A 24,881-nucleotide genomic window follows, 5' to 3' on the forward strand; every position below is an offset into this window, starting at 1 on the left:
ACTGATGCTTAGCATCTTGTGCCAAACGTATCGGTAAAAACACTCTGTTTATGAGTTGTTATAGAATATAGATACTTAAACGAATTTTGTTAAAGTATGGCAAAATATTAAATATTACTTATTTTACATGGAACGACGATTTTTTTTAAAATAATTGTTAGTTGACCATAGATGTCCATAGTGTTCTTATCGCTTATCGCTTATCAGTGTTTAGTGAACAATACAGTTTTATGTTTCCAATACAATGACAGTATAACATGGTTTACTGTTAATTAATTTGTGAAGTTTTATTGAAATTTTAATGTAAGTACCTACATCACATATTTTTTTAATAATATGTAATACCAATCAGGGATGATTGTATTGCTTCTGGATTTATTATACATATCTAGGTAATTTATTGTTTGTAGAAAATTTTATTGGTAATGGTATATTACTTTATTAGATACCTACCTAGTTTAATATCGTGATTTTCATGATAAATAACTGATCCATGGAAATCAAATCGTCGATACAGTGTTAAAGTAAATAATTACAAGATAAAAAGAACTTTTTAAATTTTCTGTTGAATCATATAAACTTGACTTGCTAGTTTAAACGATCAAAAAAGTTTGTACTTGATAGAAATAATACTGAAATGTCATTTTGATTTTCATAGTAACGCACGCATATATTAATAATTTAGTTGCTAGGACCCCAGACCCCTAGCAACCAATAATGGTGTCGAAATAACTTTTCATACAAAACTGAATTAACTGAAAATGAATTCAATTCTACTTAAAGATAGCTAAAAGTATTAAAAAATGCATTGGCATCGTGTTCTGATATATTCTAAAAGTTTCAAATGTCTAGCTAGTCGGGAAGTTAGTTAAAATCGATTGCAAGATTTGTACCGGACAAATAAGAATACGAGCTAAGAAAAACGTTGTAAAAATCACATATTATATGATATTATTTGAGACTTCCACGGTTGTTTCTCGTAGTCTCTGTTCATTAGCTCATCATCGTGTAAGCAACGTAAGTCTTCCTTTTCCAATGTTTTGAATTCTGACACGCCGATAAAGGACACAGAATATATCTTCTAAACCTGTCAATACTCTCACAATACTTCGATAAACCACAAAGCTTTAAGATAAACTTGTCGATCACATAATGTAGTGATAAACTACTAATTACTTACCTGACCACAAAACTCACATTTTCTATAAAAACGAGGATACAATATTGCTATTCGTTGTAAAAGATTTCTTTGTTTATATCTTTTATATTTAAAAAAATATATTCGTAAAGTAATACATACAACATACTATGTTTTGGTTTCTTCCAAATTTTCTCTTAAAAATTGTTTTTCTTAAGGCTACTTATACTACAGCTGAGGCAAGGTCTAAAAAGATCGTGACTACGCGACGCGCAGATCGTGCAAATTAACATGTGTTGTTATATTAGTAATAATAATAATAATATATTCATTGACATGTTTTCTTTATCAAGTAAAAGCATAACGTTTTTTAGTCATCTTTACACGATTTAAGAATATATTCCTCCGACGCCATCACAAAACAAATTGACGTCCTCACAGCTCGACTATCGCTCTATTGGCAACGAGTGCGAAATTACATCCCACCTATTGTTGAAAATTATTTGCCGTTTCACTGAAGTATGCTCTTAAGCCATTTTCAAACAATTATTTCAAAAAAATGTATATTTATAATGTCCAATTCGATTTGTTACTTTTATCTTACAATAAAAACTATAATATTTATGTTATAAATAAAAATTACATCCTAGTACAATATTAGAATTATTAGATAATATAGATATTCCAAGTAAATAAATAAAATATAATAAGTAAGAAAAGGTGAACAAAACATGAACAATAAATACATTATAATTAAATAAAAAGATAACACTAAAAAAATTGAGTAACTCCCAAGAAACGAAGATCATTTACTGTAGGTAGGTACAGCATGAGTGCCCGAATGGAGTTATAGAACATGTCAATGGATGAATTATTAGAAAGAGGACGATTCTATCAAACTGAAGATTGCGTGGAGAAATTTGAATTATTAAATTCAACATGAAATGGGTCACACTATATTTCCATATTATTTCAAGTGAAGCTGGACCATGCCCATGAGCTCGGGGCGGTCAAGAATAAAGCAACAGTTATAAAATAAACCCTTGGATTGTATGGTGAAAATATCTTGCTTTTTCAAATTGGTTTCAGTTTCTAAACGTTCTGGAAATATTATAATTCATGTTGAAAGACATAAGAACTCAATATACCAACTAATTTTATTTTTATTAATTTTACGGCAGTTTTACAACAACAGTGTATTTTTACAACGTTTTTATTAGCTCGTATTCTTGTTTGTCCGCCGGTTGTTTGTCCAGTACAAATCTTGCAATCGATTTTTAACTAACTTCCCGACTAGCTAGACATTTGAAACTTTTAGAATATATCAGAACACGATGCCAATGCATTATTTTACTTTTAGCCATCTTTAAGCTGAATTGAATTCATTTTCTGTCAATTCTGTTTTGTATGGAAAGTTATTTGAGAAAAATCCGTAAAAAGTAAAAGACTATTATTGCTTGCTAAGGGGATGGTCCTAGCAACTAAATTATCAATATATACGTGCGTTACTATGGAAATCAAAATGAGATTTCAGTATTCGATATTTGTTTGTTTTTTATTTACTTCATATCAAGCACAAGTTTGAGCATATTGAGCATAATAATTAAACAGAAAATTTAAAAACGTTGTAGGTAAATAACAAGTTTTTTTTTATCTTGTAATTATTATTTCCTTTAATTAATCCATGTCGTTCCAGCATAAAACTGGAGTAAATAAATTATTAATAACAAATTAAGTTAAATAGGTGATTATATTATATGAAATTGACTCACAATAATTATTTTGTCCTTGCGACGTATTTATTATTATTCTAGCTACAGTTTATCGTGATACAATTTTCCGAGTAAAATCGTGAAAAACTGACAATCGCGCCGCTATTAACAAGTTGAATACCTTGTAATATTGTCTGATTTGAATAGATCGTCATTTTTATTCTTTACAATCGACTATATTACAAAGTAAGCAACATTTAATAATACTTACATTGTTATTTAATTTAATTCTAGGTAGTTATTTAAGTTTAAAATATTTAGATTTTTTTTTGCTGTTACATCGTCTAAAATGTCTATATCACCGCCATCTTTATATTAATAAAGCCTGAGCATAACTTTTTGCACAAGCATCGAGTGGTCCACTGTTCAGCAGTCAAAATCAGATCCCAGATTGCTTGACATATTGATTCGCCCTTTCTCGTTTCAAATTGAATTATAAAAAAAATCTCAAATCAAATATATTATTAACTATCAGTGTTATTTGTAAACAATATACATTCCTGTTATTCATCAGCTGTCAAAGTCAGACAACTCCTTCACACAAAAACTGGTGGTAATATCGATTTCCAAAAAATATATAGCATTGTTTTATGCATTACATTTGTAGAAGATGTGTCAATGCTAGTGTATTATTTATCATGTAACTCATTTATCCAAATCAAACCATTCGCTGTGTCAAGACAACTAGAAATATCGATTTGTAATGGCATTTTAAAACTCATATTTTTATTAGCAGTGTATCTATATTATATGGTTAGTGTAGGAATATTATGTTTTCTGAATATAGAATGGCTTGTAATGAATGAAACTGAAATCAAGTAAGTCATACGTATTTTAAGCGTATGGTGTTCTACCAATGTGTGCTACCAACGCTCATGTATGCATGTGAAACATGAACTTTTAGTGTAAAAAAATCTAATAATTACGAGGAGCGCACCGTGGGATGGAAAGGTGCATATTAGGCATAATGCGGAAAGACCACAAAATGAACCAATGGATAAGAAAGCTTACAAGAGTGCGCGATGTGGCAGAGGTCACTGAGCAAATAAAATGGAAATGTGCTGCACATGTTGCTCGGCAAGTAGACAATCGCTGGATAAATTTAAGAATTTAAGATAAAACCCAAGAGACACTAAACGACCACAGAGACAAACACAGAGCTAGGTATGGAGCAGAGTGGAGGGAGCTAAGGGAGGCAATCATCCAGCATTGGATTAATCCCGGCAGATGATGATTGTGATATCTGATAAATACATATTAGTTATAATTTTTAAATAATGAAGTAGGGTAGCAAGGGGTAATGGAAGCTTGCGGGTAATGGGAGCGACTGCAAAACAGGTACCATCTAACACTAAAATGACTCGGAAATAACCAAAACATCTTCGTCAATCGTCGGCTAAGCCCATCGATCGCTGTCGGCTGCTTAGTGGCACGTGCACGCGGGTGGCGAGTGGAAGTGTGTTTTGGGCTAGGTGCTTATATCAATTTACAATACATAAACATCAACGTAAGCAATAGCGGCCTTAAGCCTGGCAACGGGGTAGGTCAATTTTGAATATATTATTTTAATTTGCCTTTTCGTTGTATACTTAAAAGACGTATTGCAAATTAGCTTTTTATACATTATAGAAGAAGTACTATAAATTTTTATATGTAGGTTACTTATCCTTAAAAAAAATCCATTTTTCACGTTGTCAACTCATCGTTAACCGAAATTGCACCCAACACGTTATAATTTTTTGTAAATTAGGTCAAAAAATAAACTTTGTGTGTCTATTTATACACCTAATAACTGTTGTACTTAATACTATTTAAGAACATAAGATTAAAACAATCAAACACATTTAATAAAAACTCCGTTATAATACCTAGTGTTATGGAATGGCGGGATCATTTATATATAAACACTTTTTATATTTCCACTGATCTCATTAGAAGGTAACTTTATGATTAATATAGCAGATTACATTTTAATCGGTAACTTGTACACAATGGTTTAATACAAAAAATGCAGTCGATGGGTTTTAATCAAAGGTTGGATTTAAACTGAACTACAAATTAATAACATATGAAACTTTCAGAGAACAATGGTCAGTTTGAAATAATAAGCGACAACAAATAAGAATAAAAAGGTTTGCCGCACAAATGAGACCTTGAAACCACAGAACAAAACTCTTGAAACATTTAAGGAAAAATTTATATCATTCTGTTTCATTTTACATATTGAAAATAGTATAGCTGTCTCGTTTTCGGCAATGACCAAAATTTAGTGTATGCAAGCGATAAAACAATATGAAAAAAAGGCGTGTTTTGTGCTTTCTTTCCGTCTCACATATGGGAAATGAGAGAGAAAGAAATATTATTAAGAAATATGAATCTTGGCGTTCATGAAATTGACCGAGAAACGCTTGTGAGAGTTGAGATACGTGTGTGTGTATGGTGGTTAGATACACGTACATACAAATTAGCGTGCGTCACGTTACAATCGCTCGCCAAAACGGAAGAAGGCGTAGGATAATAATATATAGGAGATAATTGACATTTTATAATGTATATAGATTGTAAGATATTTATTTTTGGGAGGTCATTGACTATTTGACCCTAGGAGCCAGCCGCCCATGAACGTAAGTACTTAAAATTTTACTTATTTCATCATATTTTGTGTCCATTGTATAGCCAGATACATGTATTTTTGTTTAGTAGTTTCAGAATCAAGGTTTAAAATGGTTTGGTTACGTTATTTATCAACCTTCAAAGTGGTTGACATTCGGGTAATTGGAGCCTAGGTGGCTCCCATTACCCCTATATAAATTTCACACCTCTTTTACTAGTAGACAAGATTTTAATTGTTCCAGGTGCCCAGAAATAGCAAGCTGACGACTTTCACGGCTGGTTGGACGGTGACTTCGTTGGAAAATGCCCTCCGAAACCAGAAAGATTATATTTGTGTTTTTTGCTTAGTTCCATAACATGACGTATTGATTCTTTTTATATTTTTAGTACTAGAGCATATTTTTGTTGAATTACATTAGTAAATATTTAACATTTTATTGTACCTATGTCTGTTATAATGTGTATAAGTGTTTGTAAGCATATTAAAATATGAAACTCCCATTACATATTTGGTAAATTTTTGGCTCTCATTACCCTACATGTGGGGTAATTGGAGCCAAATGTGTTTTTTGGGAAAACGTTTTTTTTGTACCTTAGTTATAGAATTTTTGAGTGGAAATTGCAGTAATATAATTACTATGTAACCAAAGGACTCATTTCAAGTCTTAATAATAAACGATTAGAACATTTGTTACTTTTTTTCAACAATTTCCTTAGTAGGCTCCAATTCCCTCTTGCTCCCCTACCTATTAATATAGTTTTAAATATTAATTTAAAGTATTATTAAATATAATGAAACAGATAATTAGCAATATATAATTATGTTTTCACTTATCAATATATATTTGGACGTCGTATGAATTCTTTAGGAAGACATTATATAATATAACATATTTTTAATGAATAATATTTGTCATTATTTTTTATCATTGCATAAATAAAATGTTTCACAAATTATTAGCAAGTGTAAGCAGAATGCTGGGTACTCAGCCAAACAGGATGAGAGAAATATGTATATCTTCGAGAGGAGATTTTTGAGAAGAATCTTTGGGGCTGTTCAAGAAAGTGAATTTAATCCATTTTTCATAATAATGGTAAAAAGAAACGGAAGTAATACAATCACAACAATACATTAATACCTACACAAGTGAAAGAAAATATTTTAAGGTTTTATTATTCAAAAAATCTACCTAAACTCACACTCACATAATAAATATGAACATATTAATATATCAATCAGCAATCCGAAGCGAATTGCTCTCCCAATTGGCATCACCGAGTGCAAGAGAGTTCTGCTCCTTATGAGAACAGAGAATTTCGCCTAGGATCGGAAATGGTAATTTATTTTTATATGTGACGCGTAATATCAAAATGTACTGTACCTACATTTTTTTTATCGTACAAAAATATCTATAACTACCGCTTATTCACTTTCAATGTTACTTGTGAAATGATATTTTGATAAGACATTGATATATTATTATGACTAGAAAATTGACGACAGATTAGTAAATAAACGTCCTCGGTTTGAATATTTTAAAAGTTAAATATTTTTATATTCTGTTATCGGTACTTACCTAATAATTCAAACCATATTTAGCTGTCTTATCTACATAATTTGTTTTCAATTCCAGATATATCTAATGATTTTTTTAAAAATATAAAAATAAATTAATTCTCTAATCACTCTTGATAAGTTAAGGTTAGGCGAATATACGTTGACAAAACAATAATATAGACAGATATTAACAAAAAAATATTTTTAAGGTCCTGCAAATGCCCGAAAACTAAGTCCAACGTGGAAAAAAAATAATGTTTCGTCATCTTTAAAAATGTTTATTTGCGATGTGTGTGAAATAGATAAATACAGATAGTTAGTATTTGTGTGTAGGTACAGTGTAAAAGTCAATAAATCATTTATTTACATGAAAAGTAATATGAAAGTAGTGTATTTTTGTGGAAATATAAAAAAGCACCCTTTTTGCAAATGAAATATTCATGTGACATCGAAATCTTCTAAAAAGTCTTTAATTAACGTTATATTATGAATTTTAGACGTTTTTTTAGTTTGATAACCAACATTATAATATGGAAGGCAGCAATGGTGACAGAGGTGCAAAAACATCACAGATCGACGAACAAAAACAATGTCTGAATACAAATAATGTGGAAAACTACAATCACACACCTTTGAATATTACTTTTGAAAATGTGTGTTATAAAGTGACGTGCCAGAAAAGTAAGTCTTTATTTTTCTAATTTAAATAACTAAATACCTACCTTCCTATACCTATTAAGTGGCAGATATTCATGAATATGCAAATTATGTGATTTAGTGATTAGTCTAATTAAATTATAATTAAATTTCTTAGCATTGCATCATTAATCACAAATTCTAAATAACTATTTTCAGAAATATTATATAAAATAGACTTGCTTAAATTGGGCCGCATAAGTATTTCAATGTTTCGGATAAAAATGTACTAATAACTGACGGCATAATTCGACATGACAGCACCATTGTTTTATCGATATATTTTTGGCTTGTCGATTATGAATTCTCACTTGTCGTATTTAAGTTATATCTTTTACTCAGATAATATATTTTATTAATTTGAAGTTTTAACTCATTTTAATAAAAGATGATGGACTGAAGTTTGAAGATGTCTAACAACGAGAGAGCACAAGTAACGGCAATGAGTTAAATGAGTTCGCCGCAGTTTTCATATATCTAACACTATTAATGATAATATATGGGACTGATTTAGAATATGCAAAGTGGTTAACTTACTTGTGTAAAAGTGCTGTCAGATTAACTCGAATTTTCATTAGGGTACAACGGTAACAAGTAGAGTAAATGTTTATCAAAGGATTGTCAATGGAGTCGTGTCATTTCATTTGTAATTTTCGTTCAATGCATGGAAGAATATTATTATTTTCGTAGTTACGTGGTATTCACGTATGTATATGATTATTTTTTTTAGTGTTATTTGTATCATTTATCTTTTTGGTAAAGCAAATATTTTGGTAAGCCTAAAAACACCAATAAATATCAATAGTTTCTATTGGCACACTAGTTATGTGTCTTTTGAAACATGCTATTATATGCAGAATGTATGTATAATATTGTACAATAGTATATTTTATATTGACTCTCCCGTCTATCTTCAGTCGCTCAATTATTAGTATAATATAAGTAGTAGGCAACATAATATTTTGTTATAAGGTTATCGGCGCCTAAACGCACACTCGACACAATAATATCTAAGACAGTGGTTCTTAACCTTTTCGAAGTCACGGTGCACTTTTGATAATAAGAAAAAAATGCGGTGCACCAAAATCAAATGGTCAGAAAACAAAGAAAAATATGCGGACATAATTTTTATTACAAATTAAATAGATTAGATAACAGTTAAATAAAAGATATTATATGCATAAATGGAAAACTGTAACTAAAATTACCGTTTATAAAATGCAATTTATTTAATTTGAAAATCAATTAATGTGATACCTGGGCTTTTGCAAATTTCAGAAATATTAGGTCGAGTATTTGATATAGCTACCCTCAATTCTTCGTCTAAATTCGTAAGTCTTTCTCGTTTTTTAGTTTTTATATTAGTTATTGTTGAGAAACCGAACTCACACTAATATGATTTTAAATTGAAATTGTAACTGTAAAAGGATTTTCAGTGCACTCAAGTAGAGCTGGATATTCTAGGGTCCGTTAAGTGGCGCCTGTGAGGCCAACGGAAGATGCGTGCAATCGATTCGGTAAAATCGAGATCACATTATTTTGATCTTTCGTCGGCTTTCATAATTTTTCAGGACTTTTTCAGTTTTCACTATTTCGCGGATTTTTCTGCTTTTATCAATTTATTCGCGGTGCACTTGCAACAAGCCAGCGGCGCACCAGTGCTCCGCGGTGTACCGGTTAAGAACCACTGATCTCAGATAACATATATAATGTTAAACACATTTTAATTTGGTTTGTTGCAGAAAAAACAGTAAATAATATTTTGACGAACGCATCTGGAAATTTAAATTCTGGGAGGCTTATCGGAATTTTGGGTCCATCGGGTGCCGGAAAAACTACTCTGCTAAGTATTCTTGCCGGGTTTAAGTAAGATCAACTTATTTGCACAACATTATTCTTATTGCCTTGTTTTGTATCATTATAATAAAGTATCACTCTATTCAAACTGCAAAAGATTGTGACTGTAGGTTTGCTGCCATCTACATCTTGCACTGCATAAAGTGAATAAATGAAAGATGATGAAAAGTATATAAACCAATTTATGGCTAGGTACCTCTCCAAAATTTCAATACAAGCATATTTTATATATAATACAACTGCAGGTACAGACGTTTTAATCTACCCGCGAACGACGAACGAGAACGAGTATAAAAAAAATTCTTTGAGAATTGTATTAAGTACTTACATTTTCTCCCGTATTAGAAATCATTTTTTTTAACGAGCCAATGGATCGGGATATTACAAAATCTTAAAATATCGTAGAAAATTACTTAGAAAACTTTTTAGAACTGAATGTGGCTATAATTTAAGTGAGATATTTTATTTTAAAAAATTACTACTAGTAGGTATTTAACGGCCCACATGCTCAGCGTAGGTCAAAATGGAGCTTTTATGGAATTTTCAGAGCATAACCCTGGACAATCCTTAAACGTTGTAGATAATATATTTATATAATTTTGAAGCCTTATTATCCTTTATATTTATTTTAAATATTTGATTACTGCATAAAGTATTTTTATTACATAAAATAGTATTCTTTTAAACCTCTCGCTCTATTGTTTTAGAATATAGTCATATTTCAGTACGTCCATGTGAAGTGGTGTTAAGATTTTTTAGATTCATTAATTTTTAAATGCATTTACAAAACCATTAGTAAAATTAATGTTAACATTATATAGTGACATATTTACGATAAAAAATTATATTTTATAATCTTTTTGATCCCAAATTTGACAAGAATTAGGCATTTTATTATTCAAAAATGGGCACCATTAATATATATGAAGATAATTCTAAAGATACTGATTATAAGCTATGTTGTTGACCATTCAAATGTGATAAACATCCTACGAATAATGTTTGCTTTATAATAATTATTGATCAAGAATAAGGTAGTATTTTTTTGGAATACGCCATTTCTATTGGCATTTCCCAGTGGTTAAGCTACAACATACGGCTGTAACCATAAATTGACAAACGAGTAGGGAGTAAGATCATGGTAACGCGCGTGTTTGAACATGTACCGTTTTTATTTATATTACCGTAAATATTTTTTTTCGGTTAGGTAAACCACTGGAAAATGCCATTAGAAATGGCTTATTTAAAAAAAAATACTACCTTATTATTAGGTCAATAATTATTATAAAGCAATCATTATTCGTAGGATGTTTATCACATGTGAATGGTCAAATACATAGCTTATAATCAGTATCTTTAGAATTATCTTCAAATGTCGTGTAAAAATGTAAAATAATCGTGCCCATTTTAATTAATAAAATGCCTAATTCATGTAAAATTTGGGATCACAAAGATTATAAAATATATTTTTTTATCGTAAATATGTCACTATATAATTTCGACATAAATTTTACTTATGTTTTTGTAAATGCGTTTAAAAATTAATAAACATAAAAAATCTTAACACCACTGCACATGGATGTACTGAAATATGACTATATTCTAAAACATTAGAGCAAGAGGTTTAAAAGAATACTATTTTATGTAATAAAAATTCTTTATGCAGTCATCAAATTTTAATGTTTAAAATAAATATAAAGGATAATAAGGCTTCAAAATTATATAAATAGATTATCTACAACGTTTAAGGAATGTCCAGAGTTATGCTCTGAAAATACCATAAAAGCTCAATTTTGACCTACACTGAGCATGTGGGCCCTTAAGAAATATTACGATAGCTACTTACATGTGCGGAAATAATTGTATGCAACATTTAATAATGGTAGCATAATTATCATTTCACGTTGATCAGGACAACCGATGTGACCGGTGATATATTGATAAATGGAGAGCCTAGAGACCTCGACGATTTTCGATGGCAATCCTGCTGCATCAGCCAGGATTCGGCAATGCTTCCACTACTCACCGGTCATGAGACAATGATGACCGCCGCTAACCTGAAGCTACCCCATCAAATCTCTCTCAATCAGAAGGAGAGAATTGTAAGTGTACGCTATTCTACCTATTGCGTATCGTAACTTTGCGAATAAATCCGAATAGAAAATGATTTTTTTACCATTCTGCCGATTTCAACCAAATCAAATGTTCAACACACGACATCATGTTATAAGAAATCAATCTCTTTTCATTGCATGTGCTAGTTACTATAGTAAATATTAAAAATGTATACGCAAATAGTAAATTTCAAATCCAATGTTTTTGTCCTTGAACATATGTAAGTAAGTATGCATTATAACGCAGGGTTGGCGAACCTTTTTACGTACGCGTGCCAAAATTTCCCCAATAATATTTTTCGACTGACTAACGTGCCAATCAGTTTTCCATGGCGAAAAATAAAGTTTTTAAGAATTCCATTAAAATAGCTTCAAAATTACAATTGAGTTCTTAATATTCTATCTTTCATCGTATTTCTAGCCGAATGCATATCTTTTATTATTTGAATATTTAAAGAGATCGTGTAAGCATTTAAATCACTCTTCTTTCATATTATATTCTCCATCACTGAACAGTTTTCCATTTTTAGAGATAAGTTTGAGGCAAAATAACAAGCAGTTTTTATATTTGAATGACTGCCGATAATTATTTTCATAAGGTTTGTTGATTGAATATTTTTATTTTTAATTGCCCGATCATAAGGACCGACCTATGCAATTGTATATTTACATTAAGCATAATTATTATTCTTGAAAAGGATTTGCCTGCAATTTTTTTATAAAATGCGATTTGTCATTTATGCATGAATTTTGACGTTTCCGTTTGCAAAATGAAAAACCGAAGAAAATACGCATGGCTATGTCGTCATTATTTTTAATATTATTAATTATATAAGTAAATACCTACTCATATATTTATTTGTAAAACTTTTTTATAAAAACATTTTTTAAATATATATAAAATAGTAATTTCTTTTCTCTTCGAAATGAAACATTCCGTGCCATGCAAAATCGTCTCGCGTGCCACTAGTAGCACGCGTGCCATAGGTTCGCCATCCCTACATTAGGGATTGCAGTAGAATTTATTTTTTCAATCCCGGAATATTTGGCTTACAGATAAAACATGTGAACTTTTGCACAAAAAAAGTGCATATGACATATCATATTATCATAATATATCTACTATAAAACGCATTTAGATTAGTCGAGATTGAATTCGTGATTATAGTCCAAGGGAGGTAGAGCTGAAATTTGGTAAGAATGTGGCTCCGAATAATGAGGGGTTTTTTTATGTGGGGTTGAAGTTCTTTATTATGCTGTTTACGAAATGTCGTCTGTCATGATTTCTAAATCTCGTAATTAAATATTTTATATACTTATCGAGATAAAGCTAGACAATGAAGGTATCGCACTGTACCTATAACGCAATTAGATAACATAATTATTAATCAATTACCTACTCAATATACACAATAAACATTTATTAAGGCTATATTTCAGCTGGGCCACGGTCTAAAACGATCGTGACTACGCGACGCGAAGATTGTGCAAATGACGCGTGCAGAACAAAACATAATTTGTCATAAAAAGTCAACATGCGTCCATTTAATGTTATGTTTATATTTCTATTACTAATAATAATAATATATTCATTGACATGTTTTCTTTTTCATGTAAATGGGTAACGTTTTTTAGTCATCTTTACACGATTTAAGAATTAATTCCCCCGTCGCCATCACAAAACAAATTGACGTGTTCACAGCTCGACTTTCGCTCTCCGATTGCCAGCCAGTCCGAAATTTCGTCGCACCTATAATTGAAAATTATTTGCCGTTTACTGAAGTACCGTCTTAAATAAAAATTTTCAAAATCACACCAATTTCCAAAATAAATGACAAATCCGAAATTATATTAATTTTATATTTTAATCAAAAAATATGTAATACGTATCCGTTTAGATTATGCTGATTCCAATATTTTCAATTCCGGGATTCCAGAAAACGATCAGGTTCCCGGGTAGGTATGTATATAACGTCTAGAAATATTTCTACCCCTGGTGTACTCGTATTTTACACACTAATATGCAGGTATGGCTAATAGGTAGGTCGCGGCCGTTATTTAGCAACGCAAATATTGGTCGGTAATTAGGAATATTTTTCGAGCTTCACTTTATAATTCACAGAAACTACGTTTAAAAACGTCATAGCTTCCTGCACTTTCTGAAAAATCTCATTAACCACTCAGTTAACTCTGGTCACGCAAAAATTTTTCTTCCAAATTCATTTCATAAAATATAAACTTATTGTATTGCAGGTATCTGAGATAGCTGATATATTGAATCTTAAAAAAATTATGAACACGAGAGTATCAAACGTTTCAGGAGGAGAGTTAAAACGTCTTTCCATTGGAGTGGAACTTATCACAAATCCTCCAATCATGTTTTTCGATGAACCTACAAGGTAAAAACTTCCACATAATATACTTAATTACTCCAAAATATAGCGGGCATACTCCAGTTATGGCCATATTTATAATGATCCTTTGAAGTATATGATGTATGTAATTTAAAATTTATCTCGACTTTCAATTCATCCGAGGGTGGTCAGAACTAGAGATTCCAATCCCAGGATCCCGGGATCTCGAGCTATTTTCAATACCTATGAATCCCGGGATTGATAAACATAATCCCGGGATTTCGGGATTGATTTTTTTATCAATTTTTATGGAAAATAAAATAAAAGCGAAAATATAACAGAAAAAATACTTTTAATAAAAAATAACTACATTAGAAATAAACTGAGTTTGAATGAAGTTTGATTTATACCCATGTGTAGGTTGCCGATTCATTTTATTTTTTCACATAAATTATTAAAAATGAGAAAGACTGGAAAAAAGCAATGCTTCGCACTTTTAACAAAGTAATTCCACCGTGACCTCATACGTTTTACGGCAATTTCATATTTGGCTGACTAATTAGATTTATGAAGCGGAAAGGCCATAATTACGCCATGCTTATTTGCTTTCTATTTTAAATCTCGCTAATCCATTCGTTAAGTCTTTACTATCAGAAACAGCAATCTCGTATTAAATTCACATTATTATTTATATATATATATTTAATATTATTTATTCCATTAAACTTATGTATTTCCAAGATTGAACGTAGATATACAATATTAACAATAAATGTCTTAAATATTATAAATTATACTAGATTTATTTTTGACCGATTTTATCAATGTTATGTGTAAATATAAAATTTGTATATTAACAATGGAAAAAAATGCCAATCCTGGGACCAGTCCCGGGATCCCGGGATTGTCAAATTGTAATCCCGAAATCCCGGGATCAGAATTTCGGCTCGGGATTGGATTCCCTAGTCAGAACAAAGCTGTTATTGCGTTCAACTTCTTAGTAATATTATTTCACCTTTACCTTTCAGCAAACCCAAACTAACATTTTTAGGATTAGATCATAGTACACAGTAATGTATAGCGAGCGTGATTATAGTAGGTACTCACGGTTTCAATTGATAGTTGAGTATCATTATTTGTGTATATTTTTATCTATTCCAGTTCAATATCATTGATAACTTTGTTTTATAATAATATTAATATAATTTGGTGTAATAAATTTATGGCAATTGTGTATGTTTTAATTCTCTATTAAATTTTGTCTCTACAATAAAAATTTCAATAACCAAATATTATATTTATAATATATATACACATATATATATAAATATATTCTGACTCGACTAATTAAATTGGTGAGATAATTTCAGCTCTTCTAGCAATTGTGATAATAATAATATGAAACCTGTATATGCAGTCATTATGTCGTCTTTGTCTTTACTCAGGTCCAGATTATAATATCTGAATATAATTATTGAGTATTAGTATTCTTGAACACTTTAAGAAAGTTTTAAAGGTCACCGTAAGGTTAGGTTAGGTTCGCACATGCAATTGTTATAATGTTATTTTTGACTCTCCATTGCATATTATATTATCTTTGTTTGAGTTATATTATTATAATATAACACATGGCGTATATCTGTCAGTGACACAAAACTGTGTTAGATTTCACGAATCAAATCGCGAATGTATACTGCGTATACCTACTAACTGTCGACCAGCAGCCCGATTTCCTAACTATCGTCTCGTGTGGCACCAGACGACATGACGTAATTGTGACGTCAGCCAATGCATGCCGCCCGCTCGAGCGTGTATTGGCTGACGTCACAATTACGTCATGTCGTCTGGTGCCACACGAGACGATAGTTAGGAAATCGGGCCCCGGCACTGTCAGCAATCTGTATATTGTCATCATTGGGAAAACGCCAGACCGTTGGGCATAATATTTACTTTATTCTTCTTATGCTTGTTGTAGTAGTAGCAGTGACGTCCCTAGATAAAATGCCGCCTCTAGGCAGCGCCAAAATGCCGCCTCATTTTTTTATACAGTATTTTTATCATTCTTTCATGAGTCCAATATCTAAGAAATGTGTTGTATGGATACATTACTAACAAAATATCAGACTAATTATTCACAAATCCTAAAGTTTCTGAACACCAAGGACGTCGAAGGACAACGGAAGTAAACTAGATATCGCGAACCCGATAAAACCAGTGAGATATTTTTTTTAATGGAAAGATATTTGCGTTATTACTAAGTTTAGGTAGCTATTTCTATATATTCCAAATGATTCTCCTCGATTTGCCGCCCTTAGAGTAACTGCCGCCCCCAAGCGACGCTCAATCTGCCTACCCCCACGGGACGTCACTGAGTAGTAGACACTGTAGAGTAGACCATTCGATTTCTTTTTATTCAAGTTTTTGCCAAGTTAAATGTCAGCTATTTTTTCATCTTTTGTTAAACCTGCTAGTAGGACGGGTCTAATACCTAACATGCAACATGATGACGTGTTGAATCCTAGTTTTGCTCGTTCATTCACGTATGCATTCTAGAACATTCGTTGTCTTTCCCATCTGACATCAACTTTGCAAATTTATCAAATTTGTTCATTATTTTGTGAGGGCTTTACCTACAATGAATCTGAGTATTCTTCTTAATAGAATTTGCAACAAAATATCTATATTGAATTTGGCTGTATCTGCTGTTGCTTTGATTCCCATGTCAGAGTTGGTACTGTTTATTCTCATGTTTTTGTTTATCCAAACAATACTTTTTAGATATCCTGGTAGAGCTTCATCTTTGTTTACTTCATCTAGGTCAGCGCTCGAAATGGAAAAAATTACGAACCGGAGCGCTCGGTAGTTTTCTGAAAAAATTTACATAGTAAAGTTATCAAAGTTTATGTGTTTTTTTTCCATAAAAATAAGTGTGTTAGATTTTCTATTATATGGCCTATCCAGCTCGGACGGTAAAATTATTTATTCCACGAGACGGAGCGATAATTTTACCGATTTCACGAACAGGAACGGCGCTCCGGTGCGTTCCTGTCCATTTCGAGCCCTGATCTAGGTATTAGAATTTATTGGCTGGGCAGATTTATCTTCAAGTATAATATCAGAATTGCATAACCTCTATCGATGTTGTTTTTTATTATTGTTGAATGGACTTAATTGAATTTATTAATCGAATCGAGGACACCATTGGCGATCTCTGCTGTAAACTGAACGTATGTTGAATACTATAATATGTCAATACAGAAGACAGTATTGAAAGTATAGATGGAATTCGGATATGGTCAATAGTGTTGTAAATCAAATATTGATTTAACCAATATCTAACATGTGACGAAATTTATCCATACTTGATAATATTAGTATTAATTTTATTTTACTGTGTAAGGCAATATTTGGGTGATTTTAGTGTATGCTTTTTAATACACATTGAACAATTAAAAATGTAAATACATAACAGTAAGTATGTAAGTAAATAACGAAATTTTAATTATGTAAAACATCTGTTTGCATCATTTTGATCAATATAAATATTATAATGAGATGAATAATTATTATTTCATATTTTCAGTGGTTTAGACAGCGTCTCCTCTTGCCAGGTGATTTCTCACCTGCGATCTCTCGCACTCGGAGGAAGAACCGTCGTCTGCGTCATCCACCAGCCGTCTTCCAAGATCTTCGACATGTTTGATGACATGATTTTAATTTCAAATGGCAGAATTATATACGGCGGTCCTACCTGTGAAATTATACCAGTATTCGAATCCGCCGGCTTTAAATGTCCGCAGTATTATAACAGAGCTGATTTTGGTAAGGAAAACCATGTATTAACTAATAATTATATATATGTTTTTGTTTTCTACTCCAAAATCCGGAGATCAAAGTTTTATTGATTAAAGATTAAATAATATTATACTGTGTTCTATCAACAAATTTCTGCAAAAAACGTGTTATTCACAAAATAACCAAAGCGTTATTTGCGCTGCACGGAAAAGGGAATTTCATATAATAATATCACAATTATTATGTCTTCAAAATTAGATAAATAAAGCTTATTATTTTTGTAATAAGTTTCACAAGCTATATTAATAATAATTACTTATTTTGATTTTGTTTTAAGCATTGGAAGTAGCGAGTCATGAAATTGAGGGTGATATCGATTCTTTAGTAAAAACCTCAAATGCGATGAATCCAGAATTTCATTCGTTTCGTTCAAACCATATTGAACGCGCGTCACCAGGTAACAAAAAATTTTTTTTTATTATTAAACCTGTATCGCAGAACCAGAGTACCTTACATCCACTTTGGCATTTTGTCCAAATACAGATTTTGTATCTCTACATTATTATATCTGTCAGGTTTCCGTAAACGTACAGTCATTTTATGCATCTTACTTTCGATTTACATGTTGTTTCCACACCGCGAAGGCATATGGAAAAGACTTTATATTAAAATACATATTAGGTATATAATCTGAGGTGATACCTAGAGTTGGGTATTTCCCGAGAAAATCTCAATCTCGAGATTCAGGATTTCCCGAAATTATGAAATTTTGAATTCTCGAAAATCGGGATTTCCAGAAAAGAATTCTCGAAAATTCTCGAGATATCGGAAAATTGACAAAAAAACCTGTAAAATTCTAAAATCAGTGTAAAAACAGACAAATTCTAAAAAAATATGATTTTTTTTATTATTTATGTAAGACAAACAAAATAGATGTATTAAAACAAAAATAATTCAAAACATTACTTATTAAAATAGACTTTCAAAAAACACAGACTGTCAATTGCTGCACCTGACAATCGCTTTTGAGACACAAAATTCCCTGATATTGCAAAAATTGCGCTCATTTTGAGTCGACGTTGGCTTCATTGTGTGAAATACCCCGATCAGTCTTTGAACGTTTTGTGTTTTCTGTCCACTTTTTCCATATAGAAAATCGTTTTTTCAAATAATATTTAATAATGAAGAAATCCCGAATCACGAGAAAAGATTCCCGGGGTTCCTGGATTTCCCGAAATGTTAAAAATTTATATTCTCGAGATTCGGGATGGGAAATCTCGAAATTCCCGAAACCCAACTCTAGTGATACCTACTTTGTGAAATATAAACATAATCAATAACATGACGTGTTCGGGGTTTCATTGAAAGTAAGTATACTAATATACATAATCTTTTTGTCACATAGTTTTTTTATAATGTTCAATACGTAATAATTGATTGACAGAGCCGATAAGCAGCGGAAAACAAACTCAATTTGGTTACAATGATAATACAAATGGAATATACAACAAATTAGCAACACGCATTTCTATTGAAGATCTCAAAATCGAATGTAGAAAGACCTTCGCCGTATCACAATGGAGACAATTTATTATACTACTGAAAAGGTCCACAGTGTGCACATTCCGAGATATGGTAACTATAAATTTACATATTATTATAAAGTAATGTTCTCATAATCACTATAATTAAATAAAAACTATATTGAACTGAATCGTCAGAAATAAAATAATGTACTAGAAGTGTTTACCAACATTTAATTAAAGACAACAATACATATTATACGACCACTACAAGTTGTGCCTGTCCTAGTGTTCCACGACAAATTTTCCTGGATTTAGAACACTAGAGTTTGACTTAATTTGTTACTTAGAGTCTTTGTGATTGGAGACCTTCTCTCACCACAATATGATACGGTACATTTATTAAATGGCCACTAATTTTTCGTCGTGGACCCCAAGTTGCCAAAGGATCTGGTTCAACTAAATGTTGAACAGAATTGAGTAAAAGCGACATATAAATAATTACAAGATAAAAAGAACTTTTTATATACAACGTTTTTAAATTTTCTGTTGAATCATACAAACTTGACTAGCTTAAACGACCAAAAAAATTGTTCTTGATAGAAATACTAAATAAATATAGAATACTGAAATGTCATTTTGACATTTCATATTGATTTCCATAGTAACGCATGTATATATTAATAATTTAGGACCCCAGACCCCTATCAACCAATAATAGTGTTTTACTTTTAACGGGTTTCTTCCGAAATAACTTTTCATACAAAACAGAATTAACTGAAAGTGAATTCAATTCTACTTAAAGATGGCTAAAAGTATTAAAAAAATGCACTGGCATCGTGTTCTCGTATATTTTAAAAGTTTCAAATGTCTAGCTAGTCGGGAAGTTAGTTAAAAATCGATTGCAAGATTTGTACCGGACAAAGAACCAGCGGACAAATAAGAATACGAGCTAAGAAAAACGTTGTAATAAAATACAGTACATTTACCAATGGAAACTTAAAACCTTTCTGAAACTAAACTTCAATAAATAAGGAATACTGATAGTGCATACTGTTATACTTATTTTATGACCATGTTTTGATAAATCTTATTATTGAGCATAATATACTAAAAGAAGGCGACACAATGTGTGTTACCAAAAGAATATTAGTTTGCAGTGCGCTATTCAAATCTGGCTGGTAATGTTTTATAAAGGTTATAACTACTCCTTAATAGTACCTTGTCTGCAACAAAAGTGATATGCGAAGCATTTTGCTATTTCTATAAAATGAAAATAAACCCAAGTAGATAAACTAAGTAAAGGTTTTAAGCGGGCAGTATCTGATATAATGTATCGTTACATACTCATATATTAGAGACAGAGACGGTTATTAACATGACAATAAATATATTTTTGAGACTTTCTCGGTTCTATGTTATAATTGCCTTATGATCTCATTTGTCATTCCTGTACATATTCTAATGTTTCCTGTGCGAAGGAATTTCTTGATTATTCTCAAAAGGTGGAGTTTCAACTATAAAAATAGAGGGAGAAAATCTTAGCGAATAGATAATATTATTATATTTTAGAAACTGCATTTATTTCACATCTATCGTGTCTTCATTATTATTCACGCTGTGCGCGTGAAAGATAATTAACTATTAATTATGTATTTCTAGTTCTTGACAAGACTAAAGATCATAGTTCATGGCCTTGTTGGAGTAGTCTACGGACTAATTTACTACCAGATTGGAAACGAGGCTTCAATGATCACTACCAACACGGCATTCTTATTCATTATATTAATGTTTCTATTCTTCGTAAATGCAATGCTATCAATTATAAAATGTAAGTAACATACTGCAATATATTCGAGGGTTTCTCAGTCATTGTATGGCAAACCCGGGAATTACAGCAAGCGTTGAAGGGGTAGCTCTCAAAATAAAATATTTTACTTAGTATTACAAAAAAGAGGGAATGGGACAACTGGACGCCAGGACAATTGGACGCCGCATTGTCGTAGACACGTATACAGAACGTAGACGAGGAATTTCAATCAGTTTCTATCTACTACTTCTTAGTTTTAATTCATTTTACTCTTAACATAATGTTTTTTTTATTGCGAATTGAGAATTACCATGCCTAAGGCTTTATATAAAATAAAAAACTCTTTTTTCGTTGGGATAATCTATTTATATAATTTTGAAGCTTTATTATCCTTTATATTTATTTTAAAAATTACATATGCACGATTAAATCATTATTTTCGTGTGCATATTTAAATTCTCATCAACTATTAAATCATAATATAATAATTTAAATATAAATAATAATATTAAATATTTTTTTAAAGTATCTATAAGTTTCTAACGTCTATTTAATTTTTGAATTACGTCCAGTTGTCCGGCCCCAAATCGTCCTAGACCCCAAAAAAGAACAACGCGGGGGCATAATATACAATGGTTATTTTGGAGATTACAGTATAGGTACATTTTGGAGATTACAGTATAGGTACATTTCAGATTGTGTGCTTGTGCATAGTATTAGAAGTATAAAGTAAATGAAGAAAAAAATCATCACTAAATTATGGAAAAGGTGAATCTTCATTTAATCCGATCCATAGAAATGTTGTGGTAAATTTAATACTAATTTACATGAGAAATAAAATCGTATTATTGTACTTTTATCAAAGATTTATAGTAAAACGATCACTAAACGTTTTTGTTTGGTATTTTGGTGTTCATTAGATATCATTTTAATTATTAATTATGAATGGGGAGGGGTCAGTCGAAGAATATATAAAATAAAAAGGGATGTATGGGCGTATGGCTGATATATGCAGATATAATACTTTATAAATAATAATAATCATAAAGTAATATATATATATTCTTTTTACCACTACAACAGCCGTTGAAGCCCAATGACAGTCGTGTATTTAGTAATAGAAGTGAAACAATCACAAACACCCAAGCTTTGAGAAAATCACATAAATGTAATATTGTGTCTCACCGGGTCGACCCCGGAGCTCCCGCATGAAAGGCCACCGCATAACGCACTGCACCACAAGCCGCTTATATGTTTTGCTATGTCATAAAAGATGTCCTAAAGGTTTTGGTTGCTGCATCATCCAGGAGAAAAATCTCGTGCATTTTCCTACAAAGTTATGCGTTCAAAACATGTGTACTTACATGTGGCTTTACTACAAAGTACTCGTAACATATTGCGTGAACTTCACTAAAATATTTTTATACCTATTTAAATTGTAAGTTACTTGTACCTAATTATGATATTTATCAGACAAATCATTTTATTTTCAGTTCCTGCTGAAACACTGGTATTCCAAAGAGAACATCTTAATAATTGGTATTCTTTACCATCGTATTACTTTTCAAAACTGTTGGCTGATATACCTCTACAGGTAAATACAACATGATAAATTCTGTTTTATCAAAATTAGAATTAAATAATGGAGTAATCCGCGACGTCGATTAGTAATTCAGCAATTCATTGATAGCTACCTTAATTTTATATACTAAAACCGATAGCCAACCTTATAATGCAATTCGATAAGCATTTCATGTAACAACTACTACTTAAAATCGTAGTAATTATCTAATGCGCCCGTAGTTTAATTGGTAAAACATACTGGCGCGGATCCAGCAGATACAGGTTCAAGTCCCGCCGGGTGTCGTATTTTTTTCTACAAAGCGATTTTTTCTAGTGTGTATGTGCATGAGATGTTTTCAAATTCTGTATATTCAGTATATATAATGCTAAATTCTTAAATCTTGTGTCTTATTCGTTGAATAAAAGAAGTAGTCTATTAAAATTAGAATTAACAAAATAATTCTTTAAAACAGTTACATATAGGTACAATATAGTTTTCGTAAAATAGTCTTAATAATCGTATCTACTTTGTTTGTTATTTTCTAGCTCACCTGTCCGACAATATTTTTGTTAATAGCATATTTGATGACAGGTCAACCTTTTGAATTCAGTCGAATTGCTTCATTATGGCTGGTGTGTTTTATTTTTACCATCATTGCACAATTGTGTGGACTGGTGTGCGGAGTAATATTCAATGCCGAGGTAAGAACAATCTAAATTAATTGACTGATCGATCACAAAAGGGACAATAATTGACCGTTTTATCAACAGTCGTATTATCTATATTAATGTTGATTTTAAAAAGGTTTAACAGCTAATATTTATCATTTAGGAAAACAACATAGACTAAATTGTGTAGGTATGTAGAACACGTTCAATGGTAGTGAAACTTACTAATCCGATAACGCCGAAAAGGTAAAAATTCCTTTTCACTCAATATACCCCAGCGAAGCAAAAGGTTAGACAAAATATGTACCTATGTTCTAACAGAAAATTCATTGTGAGGAACGTGCTTATTTAATCCCGTAGCCAAAAGGTATCTCGTTTTAAGGCGCCAGAGTTTCGCCTTGCACCCTTCTCTATTAGCTACAGATATGCTGCATTGTATTGAATATTATCTGCATTGCCCGAGGGACGCCGCGCGGAGACTAGATATAGGATTTTTAACATTTTTTAGAAGTATACCTATTGGCATCAGTATACCCCATTGAGGCCATAGTCGGCTTTTATTTGTCATTATAATGTCATGTACCAAATTTAATATCATTTATCGTTCTATTTACAGCTTGGCCTGTTTCTATTACCTGCCTTGACGATACCTATGACGATATTTTCTGGTTTTTTCATACGATTTGAGGAAGTTCCAGTTTATTTAAGATTCATGTCGTACATCTCATACTTTGGCTATGCATTCCATGCGATAATGCAGAGCGTGTATGGATACGACAGACCGGATTTACACTGCTCCGATGTGTTCTGTTTCTACAAAAAACCAACGAAGTACTTAAAAGATATTGATATGCTAGAGGGTAGCTACATTGTCGATATTGGATGTCTTTTAGCTTTCATGCTCTTTATGCAAATATCATTATACGCAACCTTAAAATATCGAGTGTGGAAATTGCGATGATAAAAATAAGTTAACAACTTTATTAGTGCCGGTTTATGATATTTTGTATATAATAAAACAAAATAATGTAATATACCTACTTACATATATGTGATATTTAATGACAATATATATTACGCTCTCCATTATGTAAATAATAATACATATGTTTAGATAGTGATAAGGGACGGTGAGGCTACGTTGGTACCTAAAATGTATTTTTTTAATAATTTTTTTACTATATACTCGTACCTACTTATTTAATTTGATTTATTATTTGCATATTTATAGTACCTACTATCATTTCCCTCCATTTTCGAAAATGAGTAGCAAACTGTCACTTTTATTTTGTTGTCTGGTTTTTCATCTGGGTTCGGGATGTGGAGGTGAACAAATAACACACCGGAATTTTTTTGGAAACGGCAAGGTATATTTAGGTTAATATTATATAATAGTTACATTTTTAATAATTAATTTTA

General features: G+C 31.2%; 1 protein-coding gene across 2 annotated transcripts; it reads left to right on the forward strand.

Annotated features, from left to right (window-relative positions):
- Positions 1 to 24,489, forward strand: LOC147078686 (ATP-binding cassette subfamily G member 4-like). Of its 2 annotated transcripts, none has more exons than XM_085960364.1 (12): positions 1 to 303; positions 7,579 to 7,762; positions 9,520 to 9,643; positions 11,547 to 11,736; positions 14,002 to 14,147; positions 17,686 to 17,924; positions 18,235 to 18,354; positions 19,342 to 19,532; positions 21,083 to 21,251; positions 22,724 to 22,824; positions 23,340 to 23,495; positions 24,079 to 24,489. In XM_085960364.1, exons 2-12 carry the CDS (start codon positions 7,612 to 7,614, stop codon positions 24,421 to 24,423), a joined length of 1,932 nt encoding a protein of 643 aa, XP_085816490.1. In that variant the 5' UTR covers positions 1 to 303; positions 7,579 to 7,611; the 3' UTR covers positions 24,424 to 24,489. The 2 variants fall into 2 exon arrangements, with proteins under 2 accessions (XP_085816490.1, XP_085816491.1); XM_085960365.1 differs by having other exon boundaries at positions 7,591 to 7,762.
- Positions 24,490 to 24,881: the final 392 nt, after the last annotated feature.

Source organism: Rhyacophila brunnea, unplaced genomic scaffold (genome assembly GCF_057557595.1).
Source record: "Rhyacophila brunnea isolate RB1 unplaced genomic scaffold, BYU_Rbru_1.0 scaffold_11, whole genome shotgun sequence".
Taxonomy (NCBI): Eukaryota; Metazoa; Arthropoda; class Insecta; order Trichoptera; family Rhyacophilidae; genus Rhyacophila; species Rhyacophila brunnea.

Excerpts from the sequence above, each read along its gene's own strand:
- LOC147078686 (XM_085960364.1), top strand. The coding sequence starts at position 7,612 with ATGGAAGGCAGCAATGGTGACAGAGGTGCAAAAACATCACAGATCGAC. Across the intron at positions 7,763-9,519 it reads TAAAGTGACGTGCCAGAAAA|AAAAAACAGTAAATAATATT; the intron begins GTAAGTCTTTAT and ends GGTTTGTTGCAG. Across the intron at positions 21,252-22,723 it reads AATGCTATCAATTATAAAAT|TTCCTGCTGAAACACTGGTA; the intron begins GTAAGTAACATA and ends TTTTATTTTCAG.